This window comes from Hyperolius riggenbachi, chromosome 5 (genome assembly GCF_040937935.1).
Source record: "Hyperolius riggenbachi isolate aHypRig1 chromosome 5, aHypRig1.pri, whole genome shotgun sequence".
In the NCBI taxonomy this organism is placed as follows: Eukaryota; Metazoa; Chordata; class Amphibia; order Anura; family Hyperoliidae; genus Hyperolius; species Hyperolius riggenbachi.
Window position 1 is genome coordinate 38,937,664 of NC_090650.1, and position 16,377 is coordinate 38,954,040.

General features: G+C 43.3%; 1 protein-coding gene across 1 annotated transcript in view; it reads left to right on the top strand.

Moving 5' to 3' along the window:
* The first annotated feature begins 3,959 nt into the window (after positions 1–3,959).
* LOC137519301 (oocyte zinc finger protein XlCOF7.1-like) overlaps positions 3,960–16,377 on the top strand; it is an 82,117-nt gene continuing 69,699 nt past the window's right edge. Inside the window, exons 1-2 of the mRNA XM_068238247.1 lie at positions 3,960–3,978; positions 15,006–15,125. Coding sequence (XP_068094348.1) covers positions 15,048–15,125 — 78 coding nt within the window. The 5' untranslated portion in view covers positions 3,960–3,978; positions 15,006–15,047. The remainder of the gene's footprint in view (positions 3,979–15,005; positions 15,126–16,377) is intronic.

The following is a 16,377-nucleotide window of genomic DNA, read 5'->3' on the forward strand; positions in this document are numbered from 1 at the left end:
CGGCCCAACTCTACTCCTCAGGAGCTTGTATCACCAGTGCGTCTCCATACTGTGCTCCATCCTTCCGACACTTCCTGTCCCATGCTGTGCTCCATCTCCCCGACACTTCCAGTCCCATGCTGTGCTCCATCTCCTCCGACACTTCCTGTCCCATGCTGTGCTCCATCCCCCCGACACTTTCTGTTCCATGCTGGGCTCCATCCCCCCTGACACTTCCTGTCCCATGCTGTACTCCATCCGCCCAACACTTCCTGTCCTATGCTGTGCTCCATCCTCCCGACATTTCCTGTCCCATGCTGTGCTCCATCCTCCCGACACTTCATGTCCCATGCTGTGCTCCATCCTGCCGACACTTCCTGTCCTACGCTGTGCTCCATCTTCCTGACACTTCCTGTCCCATGCTGTGCTCCATCCTCCCGACAGTTCCTGTCCTATGCTGTGCTCCATCCTCCCGACATTTCCTGTCTAATACTGTGCTGCATCCTCCCGACACTTCCTGTCCCATGCTGTGCTCCATTCCCCCGACACTTACTGTACCATGCTGTGCTCCATCCTCCCGACACCTCATGTCCCATGCTGTGCTCCATCCTGCCGACACTTCCTGTCCTACGCTGTGCTCCATCCCCCCCGACACTTCCTGCTTCATGCTGTGCTGCATCCTCCCGACACTTCCCATCCCATGCTGTGCTCCATCCACCCGAAACTTCCTGTCTCCTGCTGTGCTCCATCCTCCCAACTTAGCTGTAGGGACAGCATTGATTGCTGCATGATTTTGTAAATGGATTCGCATGAGGATCTGCATGAGTGTGTGGAAGTTTATTTTGATGTTTTGCTTGCCACACCCCTTCCAGCACCTCCCCATTAAATCTACAAGTGTTTAAATGTCCTAGCTCAAGGTGAAGAGCCTGGATTTTGTGCTTCATCCTCCCATCACCTCCTGTCTTCATGCTCCTGAAACTTCCTGTCTCACAGCAGAAGGTCATGGACATCCAGGTTGTTTAACCCTCTCTGCAGAGGCCCCCTGCTGGACACAAGTAGGTACAGTCTCTCTTCTTACAACATCCCTACTCTTCAGTTTCTAGTATACAGCACTGGCAACATAGAGACAGAACCTAGAAAGATGAGGATGGGTCGCATGTGTGCTCTGTGGACCCTGGACAGATAAGTTACTCCACCCCTCTGCTCCACACTCTGCGTGGGCCCATCTGTCTCTCTCTCTCTCTCTCTCTCTCTCTCTCTGCCGCTTCACCCTGAATGATGATCTACCTTACCCACCTCTTAAAGCAGCCCTGCTTCCAATATTACAATCATTTCCTGATATCACTACTCCCCCTGCAATCAGAATCTCCACCCTCTGTCTCCCCTGAGCTTCTATATGTAGATATCAGATGATATTTCTATTGGTTATAGCTGCCAGTGTGGCTTGAAGGAGCATTGTGCTGCACTGGCCTCCTCTGTATCAAGACATCCTAGGGAGGAAGTCCACTTCAGTTTATAATGCTCTTTGGGGGGACAGATAATTGTACCTACATGTGTAACTACAGATATGCTTTAAAGAGAATCTGTACTGTAAAATTCTTACAATAAAAAGCATGCCATTCTATTCATTATGTTCTCCTGGGCCCCTCTGTGCTGTTTTTGCCACTCCCTGCTGCAATCCTGGCTTGTAATTGCCATTTTTATGCAGTGTTTACAAACAAAAGACATAGCAAGTGATAGGCTGAGAGTAGCTCAGTGTGTGAGTCATACAGAGTGTGCAGAGTGCCTGGAGAGGGTGTGTATAGCTTCTAGCCAATCACAAGCAGCACAGCACATTCCAGCCTGACTGCCTGAGCCCGACAGACCCGACAGAGGAGAGAAGATTAGATCATATAACAGATAACACACAGCCACTGTGCAACTAGGAAAGGCTGCAGTAAGACAGAGCACATTAGAACAGCTATCGAAACTTGTAGGATAGAAGAAATAAGGCTCCAAATTTTGTCAGAGTCTCTTTAAGGCAACTTCAAATAAATGTGACATTATCTACATCATGGAGCAGCAGACATGATTACCACAATTTGTTTCCTCCTTTACTTTTTTCCCATCACTAATTTCTGATGCCGGCATGAAACTTGGCACCTGAATAGTCTTGTCTTCACCAAGGATACCAAATCTGTCCACAGTGTCCTTTGTATTCTACATCCCAGCTGTGACCATGTCCAGTCACCTGATCTCCTGGATACTTTCCATAAGCTCAGTAATGGTGGAGGGAGGAGAGGACTTCCATTTCCCGGCTACCAGTCTGATAGCTGCTGGGAGGAGCACGGCCAGAAGAGAATGGGAGTCCCAGGAGAGATATGAGGGATTAAGTGGACATCCCAGTCCAGACAATTTCTACAGTAAAAAAAATGTATAGACATCCACGACATACCAAAAAAACAGAAAATATCCAGCTCCATGACAAATAACAATAATCTTTTATTAAGGAATGTGCTTATAAAAACAATTTTAAAAAATCACAGAGATGGGAACCACAAAGTGCGGACAATATAGCTAATATAAATACACAAATACCACAGGGTCTGGAGGACAATGAATGACTCTGATGAAGGACTGACGTCCGACACGCGTTAGATAGACACCGAGCTGGGCCTCGCTGTGTGGACACCATTGCCTCCAGGGTAAGCACGCATTGGACAGCTGCAGCCATGCAGATATGAGTAATATTAGCTAGGGTGGCTGCACATTGATTGCACCTTAATATTCCTACCTGCTGCATCTTAAGTTCATTTATTTGCTTGTATTGCACATTAGGAGGGATTGTCCTCCAGACCCTGTGGTATTTATTGTGTGTTTATATTAGCTATATTGTCCGCACTTTGTGGTTCTCATCTCTGTGATTTTTGTAATTTTACAAGCACATTCCTTAATAAAAGATTATTTGTCATGGAGCTGGATATTCTCTGTTTTTTTGGTATGTCGTGGATGTCTGTAGATTTTTTCTAGTGTTCAATCAGTCCACGAACATGGATTGTAGTCTTGTTATTATTGTACTCATCTGTTGCTGTTTCAATTTCTACAGTAATTCTACCTCTTCCTCTCAGTCTGCCATGCCTCCCAACTTTTGAGATACAGACACTTAAGCCACGCCCTGGCCCTGACACACCCCTGGCACGCCCCAAGTCACACATACCACAAAGATTTTATAAGAACAATATGTTGTTTGATAATTCAGAGAGATTGGGTTCCAAAAGGGGAACTGTTCCTTTCAAAAGAGGGACAGTAGGGAGCTACGAGTATGTTGCAAGAAATTGACACTTCTTTCCATATGGCAGCTTTCCATCTCTGGGGAATAACATACCTCCCACCTTTTTAAAATTAGAAAGAGGGACATTTAAGCCACGCCCCTGCCACACCCCTAGTCACACATACCATGAAGATTTAATAAGAAAAATATATTGTTTTACAGTTCAAACCACACTGGTCTTTCATATCCTGGTTCATTTTCCATCATATTAACATTTTAAAATTAGTAATTTATCAATTTAAAGGATGTGAATAAAGTTTAGAGTCAAACACATTTTTAGTAGAGAAATATATATATATATATATATATATATATATATATATATATATATATATATATATATATATATATATTACATAGAAAGAGAGACAAAGTCCTGAAAGAGGGACAAATGAGGAGGAAAGAGGGACAGGGCTCCCAAAGAGGGACAGTCCCCCCAAAAGAGGGACAGTTGTGATCTATGGAATAATAATAATTATAATCCCATTCGTGTTCAGATGAGGATGTCTACAGACAGTACAGAGACAGAGAACAATAATAAAGATTGACAGTGCTGGTGATTCCAGCACAGAGGCTGCAGTTAGCCTATTTACCACAAGATGGCAACCACACATCTCCCAGGTGGAACGCACAGGCAAGAAGTAATGAATCCATAGACAGGAAGTGGAGAGGACGTCTTCTTGGAATAGGTGACTGTATGATTTTTGTTATACTAGCAAATAGCAGATTTATCCCCGTTGAGCATTGTGCGGGATGAAGGATGGGTGTGAGATTGAGCAGCATGTTCAGATGTCTCTGTATGTGTGTTAGCGTTTGTTATAAATAAAGCTGGTGTTCAGTATAAACAGTAACACTTGTATAGCACTCTTCTCCTATAGGAGTCATAGTGCTTGGGAGCTGCAGCCACTATGGGGATAATAAACAGCAGCCACCCTGGAGCATCAGGCAGTCTTACCCCCGGCCTCTTTACTGATCAGCTGCTGCTGCAGCCAGGATAGGACCTCCTGTCCCCTGTGCCAGAGGAGGTGTCTTTATCCAGCAGAGCCAGATTTACCACAAGGCACTGTAGGCACGTGCCTACAGGCACTTGATGATGTAAAGGCAGCTCACTCCACTTCCCTAGTGCCTCCCTCCTTCCTCAATGCCCTCTGCATTCTACTGACAACATCTCCCTTCAGCCAGGGGCAGCACTAGCTACTTAATACTGAGGGTATGTCTGGCTACCTAATGCTAAGGGACATCTGTAGCTATGACGGGCGAGGTAAGTAAGAGAGAAGTGACAGCTGGGCCAGTCAGGTACATGGAGGGCAAAGTCTAGGGTGCCAGGACATCTGTGCCTATAGGTTCCTATGATGTAAATCCAGGGCTGTTATCCAGTGTACTGTCCAGCCACTGCTGTTAGTGCAGCACAGACTGGGGGGAGGGGGACAGATTGGGAGGGATTGAGTGAGTCATGTTCTTAACAGGTTGTGATAAAAGATGGATGTACCTAAATAGGTGCATAGCTCACAACTGTCCCTCTTTTGGAGGGACAGTCCCTCTTTGGGGACCCTGTCCCTCTTTCTTCCTCATTTGTCCCTCTTTCAGGACTGATATACAGATCTATATAAATATATGTATTTTTCCACTAAAAATGTGTTTGACTCTAAGCGTTATTCCCATCCTTTAAATTGATATACAGTGGTTTGCAAAAGTATTCGGCCCCCTTGAAGTTTTCCACATTTTGTCACATTACTGCCACAAACATGAATCAATTGTATTGGAATTCCACGTGAAAGACCAACACAAAGTGGTGTACACGTGAGAAGTGGGACAAAAATCATACATCATTCCAAACATTTTTTTTACAAATAAATAACTGCAAAGTGGGGTGTGCATAATTATTCAGCCCCCTGAGTCAATACTTTGTAGAACCACCTTTTGCTGCAATTACAGCTGCTAGTCTTTTAGGGTATGTCTCTACCAGCTTTGCACATCTAGAGACTGAAATCCTTGCCCATTCTTCTTTGCAAAACAGCTCCAGCTCAGTCAGATTAGATTGACAGCGTTTGTGAACAGCAGTTTTCAGATCTTGCCACAGATTCTTGATTGGATTTAGATCTGGACTTTGACTGGGCCATGGATATGTTTTGTTTTAAACCATTTCATTGTTGCCCTGGCTTTATGTTTAGGGTCGTTGTCCTGCTGGAAGGTGAACCTCCGCCCCATTCTCAATTCTTTTTCCAAGAGGTTTTCCTCCAAGATTGCCTTGTATTTGGCTCCATCCATCTTCCCATCAACTCTGACCAGCTTTCTTGTCCCTGCTGAAGAGAAGCACCCCCAGAGCATGATGCTGCCACCACCATATTTGACAGTGGGGATGGTGTGTTCAGAGTGATGTACAGTGTTAGTTTTCTGCCACACATAGCATTTTGCATTTTGGCCAAAAAGTTCAATTTTGGTCTCATCTGACCAGAGCACCTTCTTCCACATGTTTGCTGTGTCCCCCACATGGCTTGTGGCAAACTGCAAACGGGACTTCTTATGCTTTTCTGTTAACAATGGCTTTCTTCTCTACCACTCTTCCATAAAGGCCAACTTTGTGCAGTGCACAACTAATAGTTGTCCTATGGACATATTCCCCCACCTGAGCTGTAGATCTCTGCAGCTCGTTCAGAGTCACCATGGGCCTCTTGACTGCATTTCTGATCAGCGCTCTCCTTGTTCGGCCTGTGAGTTTAGGTGGACGGTCTTGTCTTGGTAGGTTTACAGTTGTGCCATACTCCTTCCATTTCTGAATGTTCGCTTGAACAGAGCTCCGTGGGATGTTCAAGGCTTTGGAAATCTTTTTGTAGCCTAAGTCTGCTTTAAATTTCTCATTAACTTTATCCCTGACCTGCCTGGTGTGTTCTTTGGACCTCATGGTGTTGTTGCTCCCAATATTCTCTTAGACAACCTCTGAGGCCATCACAGAGCAGCTGTATTTGTACTGACATTAGATTACACACAGGTGCACTCTATTTAGTCATTAGCACTCATCAGGCAATGTCTATGGGCAACTGACTGCGCTCAGACCAAAGGGGGCTAAATAATTACGCACACCCCACTTTGCAGTTATTTATTTGTAAAAAATGTTTGGAATCCTGTATGATTTTTGTTCCACTTCTCAGGTGTACACCACTTTGTATTGGTCTATCACGTGGAATTCCAATAAAATTAATTCATGTTTGTGGCAGTAATGTGACAAAATGACTAGGGGTGTGCATGACTGCATGACTAGGGGTGTGCTGGCGGCGTGGCTAGGGGTGTGGCTTAAGTGACCCACTTTCTTTTTTTTCTTTTTTTTTTTTTTTTTCAAACTCAGATGCATTTTTGATATGGGAAGTTTATCAGCTTATGGTCTAGTCGCTTGGTCGCCCAAACCAGCGTTGAAAAATGCTTTCATCATTGTTTGAGCCATACATAGTTGAAACTTTATTTCACTATATTTATGTCTATGCGTGCTTCAAAAACCATAAACTCCCCCCTTCCCTTACGCAACCCTCCCCATTCCAGAATTAACCATGTCTTACCATATCCTGTATCCCCTATATCTTAAATGAAAGGGAGGTGTAATAACCTGTTGTTCTTGCAACCGAGTATGTATACACATTCAGAAACTCTTACATTCAACCAATCATACCCTTCCTTAACCCATAACCCATCCATATTAACCTGGCCCAACCCACCTGACCACCCCACTTTTCCACTCTTACCCCCACTCGTGTTATACAGCGTAGCCCCTAACCCATCTTATTATATGTATACTTATTGCTTATCCATATAATTTTTTGTAATTGACAGCCAGGTATCCCTATAGGATCTGACCCACTGAGTACAATCTAAGTCAGGTGTGTGATCTGCTGTGTCACCGTTGATTTCACTGCCACACAACCGATCCATTCTGCTCAACCAGTCATCGAGATGGGGGGGGAGTCGAGTCTTTCCATTTTTCTACTATCATTCTTTTTGCGACTTTTGTTCCTAGCTCTTTAATTAGAGCACTTTCTTTACTATCGCCTGCTTCAGATATGCCAAAAATAGCTTCACTTGGAGAAAGTTTAAAGCCCCCTTCTAGCAGGTTTTTACAAAAGCTTATTATACTATCCCAAAAGGTCTTTGATATGGGACATGCCCACCACATGTGCAATTCGGACCCGTCCTCCTGCCCACACCTCCAGCACAATTCTCTTTGTTTGGAAAATTTTTGTATACGTTCCGGGGTAATGTACCATCTAGCAATGGTCTTGTACTGGGTAAGCTGGAGATCAATATCCGGGATCATCCAGTTTTTATGCCAAATCGTGAGCCATTTACTTTTAAGCGAAGGGCCGAGGTCTCTTTCCCATTTTGTACAATAGTGTGGAGTAAAATTTTGCCTTTCTCCTTGGCAAATAAGTCTATTAAGTTTGGATAAAGCTTTGTCCATTTTTTTATTAAGGAGAATATGTTTTTCAAAAATATTTGGGTCGTTCCTTAATCTGACAAACTTGAATTTTAATTTATGTATAAAACTTCTCGCTTGCATTGTACCCCAAGTCTCCTTTTGCCTACGATTGTTTAATATGCCAGGTATCCCCAATGCAGGGTTTCCCCAGAGATTGATAATGCGCGTATCGGGGCTTATCGTGTTTCTGGAAAACCAGGACCTCACCAAGCCAGGCATGAAATCTGGATTCTCCCTTAAAGTGGTAAGTGGGGATGGGCCTGTGTCTTTGTGCCATTTTGAGACGAACCAAAAAAGAGTTTTTACTGTTGGTTTAATCAAAGGGTGATCCGTAGTGGAGTAAACTTTATAGATGTTTACTGGAATCCACGAGAAAATTAAATCTAAGTTACATTCGTCCTTTTCTAAGATAGACCAAGCTTTACCAGATCCAATGGGGGAAGATTCTATCTTCCAGTCCAAGACCCTTGCCAAGTGTGCACTTCTATAGTAATTTATAATGTTTGGTGCGGCTAGGCCTCCCTCCTCTTTCTGCCTAGAAATAAGTTTATAACTAATTCTACGTCTGGATTTACTCCAGATAAAATTTTGAAAAATTTTATGCCAGTTTTGGAACCATGAGTTGGGGATAGCCACTGGCAGGCTCCGCAAGAGAAAAATAAGTTTTGGTAAAACCAGCATTTTTAATATGCTGATCCTACCGATGACATTAAAACAGGGTCGATCCCATGATTGGAGTTTACCCTTGTACTCTTTAACAGTCTTAGAAAAGTTAGCCGTGAACAGGTCGTTAGGGTCTCTAGTGAGGGTAATACCAAGATATTTAATTGCTTGATCACTCCATCTAAATTTACTGTGTGTTTTAATAGCATTCACGGTGTCATGTGAACAACCCAAATTCAGGATTATAGTTTTAACCTGGTTAATCTTAAAATTAGAGTGCAACGAGAATACCTCGAGAAGTTTCTCACACCTGGCGATGGATTGGATTGGTTTGATCAAAGTTAGTAATAAATCATCGGCGTAGGCAAGTATTTTAATCTCCTCCGTCTTTGTTTTAACTCCTTTAACCATGTTGTCATTCTGAATTAGTTGTATAAATGCTTCTAAACTAAAATTGAAGAGCCATGAAGACAATGGGCAACCTTGCCTAACCCCATTCTTAATATTGAAAGTATTGGATACGGATCCGTTTATATTGACGCCTGCACTTTGATTGATATATAATTTCTTTATTCTGTTTATAAAGTTCTGGCCCAGACCCAATCTTTCCAATATAGCAAAGACAAATTCCCTTGATAGACGGTCAAATGCCTTTTCTGCATCTACTGCAACCATAACTGCTTCTATTTTTCTCTTTTTACAAGTATGGATCAGATTTGTTGCAGCGTAGATATTGTCTTGAATTTGGCTATTTTTGACAAAGCCCGATTGTTGTTTGCCCAGAATTCTATCGGCAACCCTGGTCAGTCTATTTGCCAATATTTTTGCATAGATTTTCACATCGCAATTTAATAGTGAAATTGGCCTGAAGTTTGCACAGTCTAAATTTGATTTACCTTCTTTAGGGATAAGTGTTAGTATAGCTTGGTTAGATTCTTTTGAGAAGGTAGCAGTTCCTTCTTTGTTATTGACCAAGTTGCAGAAAAGAGGGGCCAAAATATGAGCAAAGTGCTGATAGAATTCTATGCAGTAACCGTCAGGGCCCAGGCTTTTCCCCTTCTGAAGCTTAGACACTGTTTCCAGAAATTCACTTTCAGTCACTGGTGTTTCGAGCATTTCGCGGTCACTGTTATCTAAGACAGGTAGGTTAATATTTTCTAAATATTCTCTTGAGTTTGTGGGTTTTGGTATGTCAGTGTTGTATATACTTTCAAAGAAACTAGAGAATATCTTACCTATGGTTTCGGTGTCCTGAACAATGCTTCCATCTTGATTTTTTATTTGGTGAATGAAGTTATTTCTTTGTTTTTTGTTGAGTAGGTCTGATAGTATTTTACCTGGTTTGTTCTTCCCGTGTATGAACTGTTTTTTTAAATTTTTGTACTCCTGTGAACATTTGTTGTCAAGCAACTGATTTAGTTCTGTCTTAATCTTTGTGAGCTTAAGCAAAGTTTTAGATGAGGGCCAGATTTTATGTTCTGCTTCTTCTGATTGTAGGTGGGCCAGAAGCTCAACAATCCTTTTCTGTTTTGCCTTTTTTTTCCTATTACTTACCAGAATCAGAACTCCTCTAGATACACATTTTAAAGTGTCCCAGAGGATCAATGGTGACGTTACAGACGTCAAATTGAATTTAATAAATTCATTTAATGACTCAGCTATCTGACGTCTGGTGTCTTCTTCCTCTAGTAACGTTTTATCTAGTCTCCAGACTTTTTTCTGAGGTGATTTAAGGCCTAAATAGATTGTCATAATTACGGGGGCATGGTCTGAAAAAGTAATATGGCCAATTGAGACGTCAGAAACTGAAGTGATAAGATCTTTAGGGACTAGGAAGTAGTCTAGCCTGGAATGGTTTTGATGTACGCTAGAGAAAAAAGTGTAGTCTTTTTCGTCTAGATTTTTAATTCTCCATATATCGACAAGTTTTAAGGTCTTGAGTTCATTTTTGAGATTAACAATGTCACGTTTGGGAATACATGATAGCCCTTTGGAGGTATCGTATTTGGGATCAATCGTGAGGTTAAAATCCCCACCAATAACGGTTAAACCAACTGCTTTATCTTTGACTTTATTGAGGAAGTTAGTCAAAAAGGCCACTTTGACCTTTGTTGGGGGTATACACATTAGCTAATGTTATTTGTCTGCCATTAACCGTCCCCAACACTATCAGTTCCCTGGCTTCTTTATCTTTGTATACGCGATTTATACAGAAGTCCATCCCAGATCTTATTGCAATCGCAACTCCGCATGTTTTTTTTTGCTCATTGACGTTAATGATCCATTCTTTATATCTTTTGTCAAAGAATCTCGGGGTTTTTCCCTTTTGAAAATGTGTTTCTTGAATAAAGGCTATGTCAATTTTATTCTTTATTAATTCATCAATAATTCTTCTGCGTTTACATCCGGAGTTGGCACCTTTAACATTAAGTGTAAGAATTCTTAATTTATCAGTCATATTAAAGGTTTATTTATTAAGGCCAGAAGAGAAGGGAGTACACTCTGTACAGGTTGCGCAAGATGGAGCAGAAGGGCGGGACCGCGTCGACAGATCAGGTCAGAATAAGCAACAACACACTCGTACATACCATTCAAAGACTCACATCCATTCAACCTTTCGACAAACAAGCCAGTCTTGTCCGGGTTGACAACTAAGAGTTGCTGTAGAGTACCGGACTTTCCTGTTCCAATATTGATTGACATCAACTGGAACAGAGCCCCGCTTATCAGGGAAGATGCCTACAATTCCTCCTATTTGGTAATATGTTTAGAGCGGTGAGAGAAAGTGCAAAAAGGAGAGAAGGGAGAACAAACATAAAAAAAAAAAAATAACATAACAAAATTACTATGCGTTTTAAATGTCCTCCCATCCTGGGATCGTCACCAATGGTAGGCCGAGGTTGTTTAGGAACTTTTGCGGTGGTTCTCCATCATTAAGAATGCATGTCTTCCCATCAATCGTGGCTCTCAGGGAAAGAGGGAAACCCCACTTATAGATTCCCCCCTTTTGCTTGATTTTTTCTAGCAATGGTTTCAGTAGTCTCCTACGATCAATTGTTCTTTTGGACAGGTCTGGGAATAGCTCGATTTTCCATTCGTTGAACTTAAGAGAACCTAGGGCGCGCGCTTTAGTTAGAATCTGTTCCTTTTCATGAAAAAAGTGCACTCTGCATAGGACGTCTGTGCTTTTGAAGCTTGAGATTTCTTTTTCTTTACCAATTCTGTGGATTCTATCGATTATGATGCCTGATGGTGAGTCGTTGCCGGTTATCTCTTTAAAAAGCCTTGCGGTAGTTTCATGTAAATCCTTGGAGGGAATCGATGAGGGGAGCCCACGAATTTTAATGTTGTTCCTACGACTCCTATTCTCCAGGTCGTCTATTTTATGCGTAAGATCTTTCAATACCTTTTTATGTGTTGCTATCTCTGCATTATAAGATCCAACATGTTTAGTATTCTCTTCTGAGTTTTTTTCCAAGATGCCTACCCTATCAGACAACTGTAACATTTCCTCCTTAATCGATTTGAGCTCGCTGCTCATAGCGTCTCTTATTGAGGATTGAACTGTTTCCACCACCGTTTCCTTAATCTTTACCGTGAAGTCCTCCAACATCCTTTTTATTTTTTCGTCATAGAACGTTTCACTGGGATTTTCGTAAGCCACGGTTGTCTGGCTAGGGGCGGTTGGCTGAGCTTGCGGGTTAGCAGCTGCAGTTGTAGCGTGTGTTTTTGTGGATTTTGCTGATTGTTGAGAAGCGTCACAAAGTTCAGAATTTTTTTTATATGTTTATTTATGTCTTTTGGTGTTACAGACCCCTGTGGGCCCAAAATTCCTGTATTTTGCTTTAGAGGAGTTAGTGCGGCCGATGGTTTATCGTTGTTCATCTTGCCAACTTTTGATGTGTCAGAGATAATATGAAAACCAAAGTTGCTGAGACCTTTCTCTTTGTCTGTTTGCCTTACTTTCTGTCTCTGTCTAGTCCCAGCTGCCATCTGCCACTGACCCCCACAATAAGTAGAAGAGTGTGGGCCTTCTAATTACGTTTAAAAAGTAGTTGGTGGTAGTGGAGTGGCTCTGTTTATCGCGGGAAAGAGTCAGAGAGAAAAATTAGAAAATTAGAAAATTTAAACTGCCAGAGCCTGCTACATTCACTCACATTAGTGTAGCAATTTACCAATGACAGCAATATAGTGGCGAAAGCAAGGAGATCAACCGCTGCAATAAAGTAGGGGTGCCAGCTTAATACAGTTGCTATGCAAATAGTATCAGGCACCAGCTGATAAACAGAGACAACATCAAACAACTGTTGATAAGCAGAGATGGCATCAAGCATCAGTTGTATACAGAGATGGAGTCAGGCGTCAATAGAGGCAATTAGGCAATTAAGCAATACAGTTGCCATGCAATAGTATCAGGCATCATTGTTAAACAGGCCATCACAGAGCAGCTGTATTTGTACTGACATTAGATTACACACAGGTGCACTCTATTTAGTCATTAGCACTCATCAGGCAATGTCTATGGGCAACTGACTGCGCTCAGACCAAAGGGGGCTAAATAATTACGCACACCCCACTTTGCAGTTATTTATTTGTAAAAAATGTTTGGAATCCTGTATGATTTTTGTTCCACTTCTCAGGTGTACACCACTTTGTATTGGTCTATCACGTGGAATTCCAATAAAATTAATTCATGTTTGTGGCAGTAATGTGACAAAATGACTAGGGGTGTGCATGAGTGCATGACTAGGGGTGTGCTGGCGGCGTGGCTAGGGGTGTGGCTTAAGTGACCCACTTTCTTATCTTAAAAAGTTGGGAGGTATGTAGGTGCGATGTTAAGGATGTGGCTAATAAATGAAATATACGCAGGATTTATTATAATAATTATAGACTATTTGGTGGCCACATGTGCCCCCAGTATTAGGTACAGATGTTCCTCAGTATTAGGGAACCAGAAGTCCCCCCCCCCCCCCCAGTATTACACAGAGTGCCCCCCCCCCCCCCAAAAAAAAAAATTAGGTAATCAGAAGTCCTCCCAGTATTAGGTAATCAAAAGTGACCCCAGTATTAGGTAATCAGAAGTCCCCCCCCCCCCAGTATTAGGTAATCAGAGGTCACCCCAGTATTAGGTAATTAGAGGTCCCCCCAGTATTAGTAGCCAGAGGTCCTGCCAGTATTAGTAGCCAGAGGTCCTCCCAGTATTAGGTAATCAGAGGTCCTGCCAGTATTAGTAGCCAGAGGTCCTGCCAGTATTAGGTGGCCCAAAGTCCCCCCAATATCAGCAATCAGAGGTCCCTCTCAGTAACCGATATTCATGCCCCCCCCCTCCCCCCAGTATTAGATAATCAGACCTACAAAAACTCTCCTCCACCCAGGACTCACCGGCAGCATTGATCAGATCTCATTGAAAGTATGACTACATTTATTTGTTTTATTTTTCTTGTGTGTTGGAAAATTACGTTTGGTGTCTGGCTGGTTTTTGGGATAGAGTAAATAGCATGTGGTCGCAAGTCCTGTAACAGCCCCCCTGTGTTCTGGCGTGCCTCTGTCCATTCTGTCCTGTGCTGCCCTAGTAAGTCTAATAGAGTGAATGCACAGCAATAGCAGCTTCTCCGCTGAGCTCCAACATTGTGTGTCTTTCCACTACAACTCCCCTCTCGCTCTAGTGCCTGGCATCTGGAAGCACACACTAGAGCGAGAGGTGAGCTGTAGCAGATAGACGCACTCTGCAGGATCATGGTGGATATTTTTTTAATTATGTTTGAAATTGATGGACAGATGTCATTTTTCAACCAAGTGATGTAACCACCAGGGAAGGTATATGGGTAAGGGAGAGGGTGGCACTAGCACCACTAGGGAAGGTATATGGTAGAGGGGGTGGCACTAGCACCACTAGGGAAGGTATATGGGAGAGGGGGTGGCACTAGCACCACTAGGGAAGGTATATGGTAGAGGGGGTGGTACTAACACCACTAGGGAAGGTATATGGGAGAGGAGGTCTAATAACACTGTCAGGGAAGCTATATGGGGGAGGAATGGGGCCACTAACAACACCAGGGAGGGTATATGGGAAGGGAGAGGGGCCACTAAAACCACCAGGGAAGCTATATGAGGGAGGAAGTCACTAACACTACCACTGAAGCTATATAGGGGATAGTTGGGGAGGCACTAGGGAAGATATATGGGGGAGGGGGTAAGTAAACACTAGGCCCCAGGGAGCAGTATAGAGGGGCGTGATGCATGCAATATTGGGGCATCAGGGCTAAATTTAAGGAGACCATACATCTATAGATTTTCCGGCCGATCAACCATCCAATTAGATAATTATTATTGTATCGAAAAAAAAATTTGTGCCGCCAAAACCATGCCCGATCGATGATTTGACCAGTTTCAGCCCAAAACTGTGAGTATAGTGCACAGGTAGCTTTAAACCAACTTTTTATGCTTTCCTGTGATGCTCTGCATGGCCCTACCACTCACAAGTGACAGCAATGGGGAGTGCTGGGGGCAGGGGCGATGCTGTATCGGTAGTTTCACCACTGACAACTGTACAACCTAAATTATCCTCCCCTTATTATCTATCAAAAGGCAGCAGCATCCTGTACAGATCACCTGACCACATCACTGAGAATGGAGGAGGACCAGAGTCACATGACTGAGAGGATATTCAGCCTCACCCTGGAGATCATCTATCTGCTGACTGGAGAGGTGAGGAGGATTCTGGGAGGTCACATGACATCAATCTTATCTCTAATTTTTACCTTTCAAAAAAGTTTTTATTGAGAAAACATGAAATAGAAGGCAGTGCGGTACATCCTCTCCCTTCTGTGTAGCACCACACACCAGTAACAGAGCTGTAGAGATACATGGAAGAAGTCATGCTTTACAACCAGTAAGTTTTGCAACAGAATAGTGAGCAGTTCATCAGGACATGGATATCACTGCTCTACGAGCACATTAGCTCCATCATAGGGGCAGCATGCTCACATAACAAGGATATCACTGCCCTACGAGCACATTAGCTCCATCATAGGGGCAGCACGCTCACATAACACGGATATCACTGCCCTACCAGCACATTAGCCCCATCATAGGGACAGCATGCTCACATAACATAGATATCCCTGCCCTACCAGCACATTAGCTCCATCATAGGGGCAGCACGCTCACATAACATGGATATCACTGCCCTACCAGCGCATTAGCTCCATCATAGGGGCAGCATGCTCACATAACATGGATATCACTGCCCTACCAGCGCATTAGCTCCATCATAGGGGCAGCATGCTCACATAACATGGATATCATTGCCCTACCAGCACATTAGCTCCATCATAGGGGCAGCATGCTCACATAACATGGATATCACTGCCCTACCAGCGCATTAGCCCCATCATAGGGGCAGCACTCTCACATAACATGGATATCACTGCCCTACCAGCACATTAGCTCCATCATAGGGGCAGCATGCTCACATAACATGGATATCACTGCCCTACCAGCACATTAGCTCCATCATAGGGGCAGCATGCTCACATAACATGGATATCACTGCCCTACCAGCACATTAGCTCCATCATAGGGGCAGCATGCTCACATAACATGGATATCACTGCCCTACCAGCACATTAACTCCATCATAGGGGCAGCACTCTCACATAACATGGATATCACTGCTCTACCAGCACATTAGCTCCATCATAGGGGCAGCATGCTCACATAACATGGATATCACTGCCCTTCCAGCGCATTAGCTCCATCATAGGGGCAGCACACTCACATAACGTGGATATCACAGCCCTACCAGCACATTAGCTCCATCATAGGGGCAGCATGCTCACATAACATGGATATCACTGCCCTACCAGCGCATTAGCTCCATCATAGGGGCAGCACACTCACATAACATGGATATCACTGCCCTACCAGCACATTAGCTCCATCATAGGGGCAGCATGCT